This window comes from Apodemus sylvaticus, chromosome 2 (genome assembly GCF_947179515.1).
Source record: "Apodemus sylvaticus chromosome 2, mApoSyl1.1, whole genome shotgun sequence".
Lineage (NCBI taxonomy): Eukaryota > Metazoa > Chordata > Mammalia > Rodentia > Muridae > Apodemus > Apodemus sylvaticus.
Genome location: NC_067473.1, coordinates 81191197 through 81204448, shown reverse-complemented (window position 1 = coordinate 81204448; position 13252 = coordinate 81191197). Strand labels below are relative to the sequence as shown.

Genomic DNA, 13252 nt, shown 5'->3' with positions numbered 1-13252 from the left:
TCCTCTGATTTTAAATCAGAGGAGCTTCCTTCCCTAAACAATGGATAACTGGACTCTCCAACCCTCTTTCCCCCCATCCTACCCCCAAGTCCAACACATCTTTTATGCCTAGTCTTTCCTCATACAACTCTTGAATGCTTTTCCTCCTTGGAAACTCCCTCTACCCAGAGTGAACAGACACATCTCTCTCACCACCCATTCTTCAGCACTCAGCTCAAACACCACAACCTCCACACAACTCTTCACTGGTCTCTATGTGAGCAAAATGTCTCCTGTCCATTCTCTTCTGATTCTTTACTTGGAGCCTTCTAGGCTTCTCCTTTGGCCATGCAGAAACTCTGGGGGTCATTTTTGTGCCCACTAAGTCTTACCTATAAGTTCCTTGAGGGCTGCTCAATTGAATTATTCATCTGCAGTCCTTTACAAAACACATTACATGCTTATTACATAGCAGGTGTCAAATTGTATTTTTAAGCATTAAATTAAATGACTTATTGAAAAGTCCTGAGGAAATTATATAGGAGAAATGAAACTGACTCATGAGGACCCAGAAAAGGGGAAATCATTTGAAATGTAAATAAAAAATATATCAATAAAAAAAATCAAAAAAAAAAGAATGAGACCAACTAGCTCCTGGCTAACTTGCAGCTCCTATGTAGATGTGGTGTTTTGTTTGCTTGGTTGAGTTTTTGTTTCTTTTAAGGGAAGACATTGGTTTCTAGTAGAAAAACTGGACTACTCCCAGTTAGCGTATTATTTTCTGAGTCACTGCTGCTTCTCTGTAGGTTTTATCGACTTCATTGTGGAACCCACCTTCACTGTGCTCACGGATATGACCGAGAAGATTGTAAGTCCATTGATTGATGAAAGTTCCCAGACTGGTGGGACAGGCCAGAGGCGATCAAGGTCAGTGGGGAAAGTTTGAAACCTGGTGGGGATGGAAATTTCCTGTTGTGGGTATGTGGGGTATCACAATGAGCTGTTCCTCTTTTACTTCTTACTGGGGACATACGTGCCTACCTCCTTTTCTTTCAGGGGATTTGAGATGATCTGTGTTCTCAGTCTGGCCCATAGCAGGTAGTCCAAGGTCAGAGCAGAATGCCCCCACTCTCTGAAACCTTTGCTTCCAGCAGTGCTGATGATTATGCTTCTGTTGTGCACGGTCAGCCCGTGTTCCTGATTCTGTAGGCGATCATGCTTTGGATCAGATTTATTACAAGAAATGAGGCTGACTATCATCTCTAAGTATAGAAAAGAAAGTGGAATACAAATTGTAAAAATATATAACAAACACTGCAACATTGTTTTCAAGTGCCATGGGTCATAGCATAAAGCATAAGGATATCAGAGTAAAATAGAGTAGAGGTCATGCAATATAACCTGTGGTCAGGCTTAAAATCCTGATTCCATTGCATATTAATTTGTGTAGCCGTTGATAAGCCAGCTCAGTACCCTAGTTTCATTATCTGTGTCTGTGATAAAACATTGAAAAAATCAACTCTAATAAAGGGTTTATTCATTTTATAATTCCCAGTTACAGTCTTGCATTGTAGGAAAGTCAGGGCAGGAACTTGATGCATCCATACTCAAGAGCAAAGAGAATCAGTGCAGGTCTATTTAATCCAGTTGACTTTTTCCTTTTTATACAGTCTAGGACCCAAGCCTATGGAAGTCCCAAAGTGGGCTCTATCTTCCCACATCAATTAATATAATCAAAATAACCCCACATACATGTTCATAAACAGGCAAACTGATGAATTTGACAGAGATAATTCCTTGTCGAGACTCTTTTTCCCAGTTAATAGGACACACTGCACATCATTATTGGTGATCCAAATAGGAACATAAACTGGCCCCTGCAGGAAATTATAGTTTTCTGTATAGAATGTTGAGGACAAAATGGTTGTAGGATACTAGACAACTAGATAAGTCATAAAGTATTAAATTTCACAATTGTAATGGAGAAAAGGACTGGCCACATTAAACATCACTTGTAAGAGATGCTGAGAATTTTGGATGCTGCTACTCGTAGCTGCCTCTAGTGAGAGCTATTTGATAACATGGTTTGTACCTATGTCATGCAGCCACAGGGCTCCTCTCACTTGTCAAGTTCTCTAATAAAGGGAGAAGAGAACATACACTGGAGTTTTGTATTGACTTTTCAAGTAGTACTACAACCCTGCAGGTGCCAACTTATAAATGCATTGGAAAGAAGGAGGACAGAAAGGATTTTTAATATTCCTACTTTTAATCTATTCACACTAGTAACATCCATGCAAATAAGACAGACATTCAGCAACAAAGTGTGCCTTTGACTGTAATAGTCCAACACCTTAGTTTATTACATATCTTTATATGGTTTGTATGGTGATACTTACCATAAATTAATAAAAGACTTGTCTTTATGGATGCTTAATTTATAAACTTTCATTTTGTAACAATTATATAGTTTCTAGATAAGAAATTAAACTAAGAATGCTTACAATGAATGAATCTATAATGAATCTACTTTGAAGATGCTAAAATTGAGGACAGAAACCCCTGATAAGTTCACATGCTTTCTTAGCTCTTCAAGCACTGGCTAAAATGAATGCCAGTAATTCTTCATTATCATTCACTGGATCTGATGGAAGTAATTTATAGAACTACTTAGGAATATACAATACTTTATCAGAAGAATACTACTTTCTTAATATTTCCAACATGTCCCATGTCTAAACCACAAAGTAGAATTCACTTAAAATTAGATCCTTGGTAAGGTCTGGTCGTCTGCCATCCCTAAGAAGCATAGGAGAATCATCACTTTTTATGAACTTAGGGAACTGAGATTGGAGGAACTCTAAAGGCCAAAGAGATGGCTCAGTGGGTAAAGGGACTTGCCATCAAGTCTGATGATCCAAATTTAATACCCAGGACCCACATGATCAAAGAAGAAGACACTTCCTGGATATTGTCCTCTGACTTCCACATGTGTGCCCTGCCATGTGTAGAAAGATAGATAGATAGATAGATAGATAGATAGATAGATAGATAATTGATTGATAGATAGATAGATAGATGATAGATGGATAGATAGATAGAGAGAGATAGATGATAGATAGATAGATAGATAGATACATAGATAGATACATAGATACATAGATAGATAGATAGATAGATAGATAAAATGTAATAAGCATAACATTAGAGGGCTCTTGCATCCAGGAGAAGGGTAAACTAGAGGAGAAAAATCAGTTTGCTGACTAGCTTGGAAAAGTGGTCAGTGTGATAGTAGATTGATGCATCCTGAAGGAAATAAAACTCCAAGTTTAAATTTTTCATTTCAGAAAACAAAACAGATCAAATAAATGCTAGAAGATCCTAGTTACCAGAAAAAAGAATGGCTGTGCAGTGTAGAAGGAAGTAAGGAATTCTGTGATACATGAACATACAGTGTTGTTTTATTTTCCTACTAAAGCTCTGAATTTCATATTCATATTATTTGTGAAACAGAAACTCCACAAACCCCAGGGCCAGCGAGTTTCAGGATGACAACTCAGCAAATTCTTTTCAGCATTCTGTGGCTTCTCTCACTGCTTGTGTGCCTGTGTGCAGCAGACACTGACATTAACACTCATCTTTGGTATGATTTCTTTTGTTCCCCAGTTTGAACAGCATCAACTCATCAGATGCAAAGCGATCTGGTGTCAAGAGTTCCGGCTCAGAAGGAAGTGCTCCCATCAACAATTCTGTCATCCCTGTTGACTATAAGAGTTTTAAGGCCACTTGGACCGAGGTGGTGCAGGTCAATCGGGAGCGGTGGCGAGCCAAGGTACCCAAAGGTAATGTGCTCTTCAGGAAGAATCTACAATTATCTAGGCAAACTCGGTGCTCACTTGCAAGCAAGTGGCTGCCTTCTGTGATTTATGGGCCTTTTAAGCATGGTACATTGCTCCAGGAACTGGCTTCTGAGTACTGAATACTCCCATTCTCATTCTCATTCTCTTGACCGCTGAGTGCATGGCAGAATATGCCTGGCGTCCAAGCCAATTCTCCCTTCCTGCAACATACCTAAACCTCTTTGCCCAGTATGGAGTTCTACAGCAACTGGTTAGTACTTCTTGGTCTCTGCTAGGCTATCTTGTTTTACATTTCATGTCAGCTGCCACAACCGTCAAGCCTTTCTGCCCTCTACCTTGGTAAATCCTGGTTAGTAGCTACTGTCTGCTGTGTGATGGTATGAGACGCTTTAGCTTTCTTCCAGGAACTTCGTGTCCTATGAATGATTTTCCTCTACTCATTGCTCCAACCGTGGAACTGACTGATGAGTTTTGGGTTTTATTTTGTCTTTGTTATTTGGTTTGGTTTGGTTTGGGGGGGGGAGTTGATAATGACTTGTAAGTAAAATGAAATTTCCTGAAGAAAATCTCATCAATGTTCAGACCAGAAGGCTGTGATTCTTGCTGTCATGCACAGAAAAATATAAAAATTCATCCTTTGGGGGCTTTAGTTCATATATTCACGTTTGTTTCTATTACTGAGCATGATGAGCACATACAACACGATCACACACTTTAGGTGGAGAGGCACATGCGTACAGGGAGCATAAGTCTGAATAATATGAAACTATGATGCCAGATCTCAGGGAGGTTCAAAGATGTGAATTGGTTCTTGATGTTGAGGGATAGGGTGATGGCAGTGGATCTTCCAGGGGTGAGCCTCCAATCGCACTCGGTGTCTCCTGTCACCTGGTGTATGCCATCCACTTTTTAGATTCCATGCCCAGTGGCAAAGGACGCTATGGATATCCCTCCCTTCTGGGTCCATAGGAAGGGGCTCTTATGTTAGAGTTTGATGCAATGGATGAGAAAGAGTGAAGACCTTGTATGTATCAACATCCCTGAGCCCCAAACACTCAGAGCAGCCAAGATTTTTGAGACTTTGTCCTCAACACCTGCACTGTTACTCTGCCTGTGTCAGCACATGTGGAAAGAAGGTAGGATGGTTGATGCTTTGGGATATTTTCTGCTGCTATAACCAAACATTTGATACTCACTAATTTTTCAAAGAATCAAGAGAATGGTGTTGGCATCTAGCCTGCTTGCTTCATGGCAGATGGCGTTACACGAAGAGCCAGAACCAGTGCACATTTGAATCTCTATTCCCGTAATCCCACCAACATCACACTAACATCATTGTGGAATCCCTACCCTTGAGATCTGGCCAAGTCCTCTTTATATCCCAGAGCTCCTATTCCAATCAATATTTAATTTCAAGGGTTGAGGTTTTGATGAATGAAAGCTAGGGGACAACTCTAAGTCCTAGCATTAAAGTTATGGATTCTGCAATCCCCACACTGGATAGTTAGAAGCATCTAACAGCTGAACTATTTCAAAGGCCAGACACTGACTTGCCATCAAAATCCTGAAAAAATTCAGGTAAGGCAAGGAGTTTTATTTATAGTGTTCTGGGGGCATAACTAGAACATTATCTTTTGGGGACAGATGTTGTACCCTGAGCTATGGAGAGAGGCAACACCTGTTCTATATTTTAATTGCAAGCACTGAGGGTCTATTCAAAAGCTTCAAGCATTTAATCCACTGTGTTGGCAGGCTACTGCACCATTAGAAGAACACTCTCCCATGATCATTACACCTGAAAATCCAATTTCTGACAATGCACAATTTAAGGAGGTCATTCAAAATCATTTGTTTGCAATTATCTTGGTTACTAAAATTACCTTCTGAACTAATCACCTAGGGAAACATTGGATGACTTCTTTTCCAAAGAATAACTGGTCCTTCCAAAAGGACAGATAAATACCCCATCATTTTAAAATGTACTAGTTTTTCAGGTAGAGATACAAAAACTATTTTAAGCATCATGAAAGGACTTGTCTCTAACCCTGCTTGGGACCTCTGGGAAGACATCCAATAGGTAGGATTTGAAGGACATTGGGATTTGCTTAAGGATATTAGAAGTAGGAACAGGAGGGGTGAAGAAGATACCCACATAGTAATACCCTTATAAAGGAAGCCTTCATGGTGTTATGTGTTTGCAATCCCAGTGATGGGGAGCAGAGACTGCTTACTTGGATTCACTGATCAGCCAGTCTAGTCCATATGAAGATCTGTAAGTAGGTCAATGAGTGATCATATTTTGGGGTGGGAGTAGGTAGTACTTGAGGAAAACACACACATATACAAACACACAGATACATACACACATAAAAAAGAAAGAAGAAAATATACACATGCAAGCAAAAGGAATACAGTCCAGCCCATAGGTTATAGACATTTAGGGGCATGTAGCATAGCTATGGGGGCCACATTTAGTTAGCAGAGAAATCGAGAACTGAATCCCAACTTGCACAGTCTCTGGATGTGATCCTTCAAAATAACATCTCAGAGTTAGTACTAAGAACTGAAGAATGTACAGAGAGCACTAAGGAGCAAATCTGGCCTGGTTTGTGTTTGGTAAAAGGGAGCTGCTATTTAAATACATTGCAGAGGAGGTCATGTGTAGCAGGGCATCAGCTGAGACAGCGTCAACTCAACTCAGCTCACACTTTAATCGCTGAGTTGTGCTGTTTATGGACTGACTGATATGAAGAATTCTGGTTTGCAGTTACATTGGTAGTGGTCAGTCTGAGCAAATGATCCCCAGCTGTTTTCCTCATTGACTGTTTTTTGTAAATCCCTTATTTTGAGACAAGCTGCCTTCCGTGGACCTCTGAACATATAATGTTTGGAAATGGGATTAAATTTAGGTTATGTTATCTAACCTGAATTACAAAGTGATGTAGACCAGAATCCTCATTTGTTAGGAAAGAGTTAATATTTTGAACAATCTTCTAAGTCAAGTATCATTTTCACCTAAAAATTTATGGTTATAACAGTTGATCAATATAGTCTGTATTTATTAATTTCTATCCAATATTTAATACTTTCTACACATTCATTTTCTACTAATGGAATATATCTGGTCCAAAAATGCTAGACTATTTAAAATATCTATCTAGAAGAGAATAAAATCATTCTACCCTACCCCAATGTCAGTAACTCTTGCTGATGCTCTGAATCCGTCTAGTTTTTCTCAGTTGTGTATGCATATAGGAAAGTCCCCCCCCCACACACACACAAATAAATACTATAATGAAATACCATTTACATTCTACTGCTTTTCCCCTCCTTGGCCATTTCATCCTGATGCTGAGCATTTAGATGTAATGCTGTCTGGGATACAATCATTGAGCCATTCTTTCATTGCTGAGTGTTCCAGGTCATTGCTGCATGTAATGTTGTTATAAATTTGAAAGTTTGAAAAGACTGCATGGGAGTCTTCTGTCTAAAGAGACAAGAACTTTAAAATCTTTTTAGAAACCAAATTTCTCTTTGGACTTTTCTTAAAACCAAATTTTCTCTCTCAGATGCAAGAACAGGAAAGTTGTCTGTTCCTCTTCATTAGGATATTCACATTCTTATTGTTGAGTCATCATAATATTTGCATATTAAGGAAACTATTTTAGTTATAAAGTATCCTGCACTTCCTATGCAGCCCCAGTCTGTCATGTTTCTTTTTTTTTTTTTAATGATTTATTCATTGTTATATGTAAGTACACTACAGCTATCTTCAGACACACCAGAAGAGGGCATCAGATCTCATTACAGATGGTTGTGAGCCACCATGTGGTTGCTGGGATTTGAACTCAGGACCTTCGAAAAAGCACCTAAAGAGGTTAAGGTGTTCTTAACCTCTGAGCCACCAGTCCTGTCATGTTTTGTTGGTGTTGCTGAGTCAATATTATACCACCTACACCTACACTCCCACAAACTTGCTTTATGTTTCTTTATTAGACAGTGAGTCTCAATAAACATGGTAACATGTCACATGTGATATTCAGTGAGGATCTCTGCACTTGTTGAGAACTTTATTTTTGCTTGCTTCTCAGCACTTGGCCTTTGTTTGCTACTATGGTGTTCCCAGCCTGGTGATTAGAACTGTGTTGTTTCCCATCTAGCTTAGCTTTGTACAATTTTTTTTTAATTTTTAGATTTACTGTATGTGCACCGTGTGCATCCCTGGTGCCCTCAAAGATCAGAAGAGAGGGCCAGGTTCCTTCTACCCAGAGCTAAGATAGTTATAGACCAGCACGTGGTCCTATGTGAGAGAAGCAAGAGCTTTTAACTCCTGAGCCAACTTTCCAGCCCAGCACATTATTTTTTAAATACTTGCCTCCATTTTTATCTTTAACATTTACTTATTTTTAAAAGATAAGCTTTGCAGTTTTATTATGTATCATTGACACATTTTCCTCAATTTTGGATTTTTTTTTTTAAATTTTGTATTTTCTCTATTCTTTGTTTACATTCCAAATGATTTTCCTTTTCCCAGTTCCCCCTTCCCCAAAAGTCCCATAAGCCCTCTTCCCTCTGCACGTTCTCCCATCAACCCACTCCTACTTCACTGTCCTGGTAATCCCCTACAATGCTGGATCAAACATTTCCAGGACCAGGGACCTCTCCTTCCTTCTTCTTGGGACTCATTTGATATGTGAATTGTGTCTTGGGTCTCAGAGCTTCTGAGCTAATATCCACTTATCCGTGACTGCATTCCATGTGTGTTCTTTTGTGATTGGGTTACCTCACTTAGAATGCTATTTTCCAGATCCAACCATTTGCCTAAGAATTTCATGAATTCATTGTTTTTAATTGTTGAGTAGTATTCCATTGTGTAAATATACCACGTTTTCTGTACCCATTCCTCCATTGAGGGACATCTGGGTTCTTTCCAGCTTCTGGCTATTATAAATAGAACTGCTATGAACATAGTTGAGCATGTGTCCTTATTTCATGCTGGGGAATCCTCTGGGTATATGCTCAGGAGTGGTATGGCAAGGTCCTCCAGAAGTGTTATGCCCAGTTTTCTGACGAACCGCCAGACTGATTTCCAGAGTGGTTTTACCAACTTACATTCCCACCAGCAGTGGAGGAGTGTTCCTCTTTCTCCACATCCTTGCCAACACCTGCTGTCTCCTGAGTTTTTAATCTTAGCCATTCTGTCTGGTGTAAGGTGAAATCTCAGGGTTGTTTTGATTTGCATTTCCCTAATGACTAGTGATGTTGAACTTTTTTTACGGTGCTTGTCAGCCATTCGAAGTTCTTCAGGTGAAAATTCTTTGTTTAGCTCTGTACCCCATTTTTTTAATAGGGTTATTTGACTCTCTGGAGCCTAACTTCAATTTTGGATTTTTAATATTGACTGAAATTTTCTATCAGCTAGTGTGCTTAGGAAGCTGCTATAAGAACAACTAATAAACTCTTAGGCATGCCCTTAGCACCCTCCTTGTTTCTAATACTGTATAATTGGGATATTATATACATGTTTATATTGCCCAGTTAGATTCCTATCTCTTGTCTCATTTCATATTACCATCCTCTCTTCTCCATCTCTTTCTCTCCTGTTTAAGTCAGTAGTGCAGAGCAAATTAATGGATAAGTAGCCTAGTGGCCTTTCCACTAACAAATCTATAGGTTTACTACTTAGGCAAGTTGAAGCAAGATGAATAAAGACTCAAGTGCATTTTTATGGCTGTTTAGACATCCAATGTGAGAAACCCCAGATCATGTGTGAGAAGTACAATTTACAGATCCCAAGGGCTCTGCCATACCCTAACTCTTCAGCTGCTTTTCATTGGTTATTTTCTTAATGAGTCACATCAATCAATGACTAGCCCAACCCATCCCATGGAACAGAGCCAACCCCTGACACTTTATGATACTCTGCTATGTTTAGAAACAGGAGCCTACCATAACTGTCCTCTGAGAGTCTTCATCCAACAACTGATGGAAACAGATGCAGAGACCCACAGCCAAACAGTAGGTAGAACTCAGGACTCCTGTGGAAGAGGGGAAAGAAGGAGCAAGGAGCCAGACAGATCAAGGGCACCGCAAGAAGACCTACAGAGTCAACTAATCTGGGCCCATGGGGCTCACAGTGACTGAACCACCAACCAAAGAGCATTCATTGGCTAGACCTAGGACCTCACATATATGTAGTAAATGTGCAGCTTGTTCTTCATGTGGGTCCCCTAACAATTAGAGAAAGGGCTTTCTTTGACTCTTTTAGCACCCTTTAGTTCCTATTTTCCTAGCTGAGCTGCCTTGTCTGGCCTCAATGGGAGAGGATGTATCTTGTACTGAGTGGGTTGGTACCCATGGGGTGAGTGGGGTGGGGGGGTCTTCTCTTCTCAAAGAATAAGGGAAAGAGAGAATAGGGAAGGGAGTAGGTGAAGCAGAGTATCAGGGAGAAAAGGGTGGGAGTTGTAGTTGGGATGTAAAGTTCATTAATTAATTAAGGAAAAAGGAGAAGAAAACAGATAATAAAGTTTACAGCCTACTATTCAAAAGGCCTTGAGATTATTCTGAGATGTCTAGGTTTAAGACCCAACAAATAACTTCTCTGTATCCATGCCACCACTGGAACATGTGGGTCTTTCTGTGCAGATTATCAGTGTCCCACCAACTTCCTTATCATAGAATGATAGTATCTATACTGATACATTCACCCTAAAGGAGTCTGATTGCAGATGGAAAGAAACCAACGTTGCAGAGATGTCATTTCAGTCTTATATGTGTTTGCAAGAGTCTGTCTTCAGTAGTATCTGTGTACCCTGTGCTTGATGTTTGCACAAGTCACAGGCAGAAGGTGATTAGACAAGCCCAAGAGCATTTTGGAGTCATGGCTAGAATTTACCAGAAAATGAGAAGGGACTCATACTGTGGTCCAGGCTCATATCTGATTTGATCATGATGTAATAAGAGCTACCATTTGTTAACTGAAAATAACTTTTGCATGTCAGTTGCACTTAAGCATAAACAGATTTGCCTCCCAAATGCCTTCTCCCCTTCTGAGTTGTTTTTCTACATCTGTGGAAAATTGGTCTAACTCAGTTGTCACATGAGTTTTTCTCTCTAAGATAATATTTTATGGTCTTCCATAGTAAACTACAATTAAACAGCTTCAGATTTTATTTAAATCATTTGCGACTTGGAGGTATTTTGAGCGTTGGAAGTTTTCCATGTATTCAGTAATGAGTCTGTGAAGGTGGCCATAGCTAATCTTCTCTGACAGTGCATTCTAAATATGAATGACTCTGCCTCTCCTTGTTTCTGTTTCCCTCTGTCATTTTTTTACAAGTTATCTTCTAAATACAACAAAATTAAATATATGATAAAAAATATATGATAAATAAAAGCTATCACATTAGGGTTGGACAAGACAAACAAACAGGAGAAGAGACCAAGGGAAGGCACAACCATCAGAGACACACTTGTTCAGGAGTCCCATAAAAACATTAAATTGTAAGCCATAGCATAGATACAGAGACCCTGGAGCAGATCTGTCCAGGGAAAGTGTATGCTGCCTCAGTCCCTGTGAGTTTGTATGAGCTTTGTTAGTTCGGAGTTCCTTGTTTTCTTGGTGTTCTCCATGCCCTCTGGCTCTTACACTCTTTCTGCCTCCTCTTCAGCTTGATTCACTGAGCTCCAAGAGAAAGTATTTGATGGTGACATCTCATTTAGGGCCTAGTGTTCCAAGGTCTCTCACTCTCTGCATAATAGCTGGCTGTGGGTCTCTGTTGTTCCCATCTGCTGTAGGAGGAAGCTTCTGTCATGATGGTGATCTATGAGCATAGTAAAAAGACAATCAGTCATCTTTTTACTTGCCTATATTTTAAGCTAAGGAAGCTAATGCTTGCCTATTATTCCATTTAGGATAGGATCAGAGAATCTCTATGCTTTAGTGTTTTATCAGTCTAAGGTGCTGGGTTACATTGGTAGTTCATACAAAACATATGCATGAATGACATCTCTAGCTTCATCAAGCTTCAAGAGCGCATGATGTATGCTATACTCCCTGCCAACAGTGATGACTCTCTTTCCTCAAAGCATCTAAGATACAAGGAAGTCTTAATGAATGTCCTAAGAGTCCCAGCTCCTTGGCAACCTATTAGGAATGTCAACTCACCAACTTTTAAAGGGCATGTTTTCACTTTTTAGTTTACATTTCTGTGGCAGTCAGAAGACATTTTCCTGCATATGGATATCATAGTTATTTGTACAGAAATATTTTTATATCCTTTCATATAAAAGATATAAAATTTGTAAATTGTAAATTATAAATACATCTTGTTAAGGAGAAGAATGTCATAACACAGTGAATGGCAAATACTTAGGCTTTATATCAGAGCTTCTTAGTACTTGCTGTGTGCCAAAAATAAAGATTTGAGATATCCTATCCTATCGTATCCTTTCCTATCCAATCCTTCCCCTTCTTTTGGAATCTGATTTACTTTCTTTGAGGTGAGGCCAGGTCATTGACTTGGTTGAAAGAGTGAATGAGTTAGCAAATGGATGAGTTGGCCAATCAATGAAATGATAAATAAAAATCTCATGGTATATTAAAGGTGAAACCAGTAATAAGCAAGTGCAAGGACCTGCAAAGTAAAAATAAAGCCAGGCATCATGAATATCCAAAGAATACTTGTCACAGCTGAGTGAACACAACCTGGGCCGGAATGGGACACGGAATACTTTAACAGCTAATGCGAAAGCAAATATTATATATATTGGCTCTCTAGTGTCCATTAAATTAAAGAACTCATCCTGTATGAAAACATCTTTAAAGAACTACACTAACTCCAAGGGAACACAGGGAAACCATGGTAGTGAGAAGTAAGAAGCTTTTCACTCATCTAGAGAAAAATGCAATAATCCTTTTCACAGAGGAGCCTGAAGATGTTAGGAGTGTCTTTAGTGTGAGTTCCACTGGGTGAGTCCCTAGGACTTATTTGGCTATGTGAGGGGGTCTTTATATTTATTTATATATATATATATATATATATATATATATATATATATATATACATATACATATACATATATATATTTTTTTTCTATATTCTTGTTTACATTCCAAAAGCTTTCCCCTTTCCCAGTTCCCCCCCCCTCCCCATATGTCCCATAAGTTCTCTTTTCTCCATCCATTCTCCTATCTTTCCCCCTCCCTTTTCTCTGTCCTGGTACTCCCCTACAATGCTGAATCAAGCCTTTCCAGGATTAGGGCCCTCTTCTTCCTTCTTCATGGGAATCATTTGATATGCTAATTGTATTTTCAGTACTCATAGTTTCAGAGCTAATTAATATCCACTTATCAATGATTGCATTCCATGTATATATTCTTTGTGATTGCATTGCCTCACTTAGGATGATAT

General features: G+C 39.2%; 1 protein-coding gene across 1 annotated transcript in view; it reads left to right on the top strand.

The window, feature by feature from the left end:
- Window positions 1–13252, top strand: part of Pde1c (phosphodiesterase 1C) — a 321799-nt gene that overhangs the window by 259492 nt on the left and 49055 nt on the right. Inside the window, exons 12-13 of the mRNA XM_052173784.1 lie at window positions 786–906; window positions 3646–3821. Of these exons, the coding sequence (XP_052029744.1) occupies window positions 786–906; window positions 3646–3821 (297 nt within the window). The remainder of the gene's footprint in view (window positions 1–785; window positions 907–3645; window positions 3822–13252) is intronic.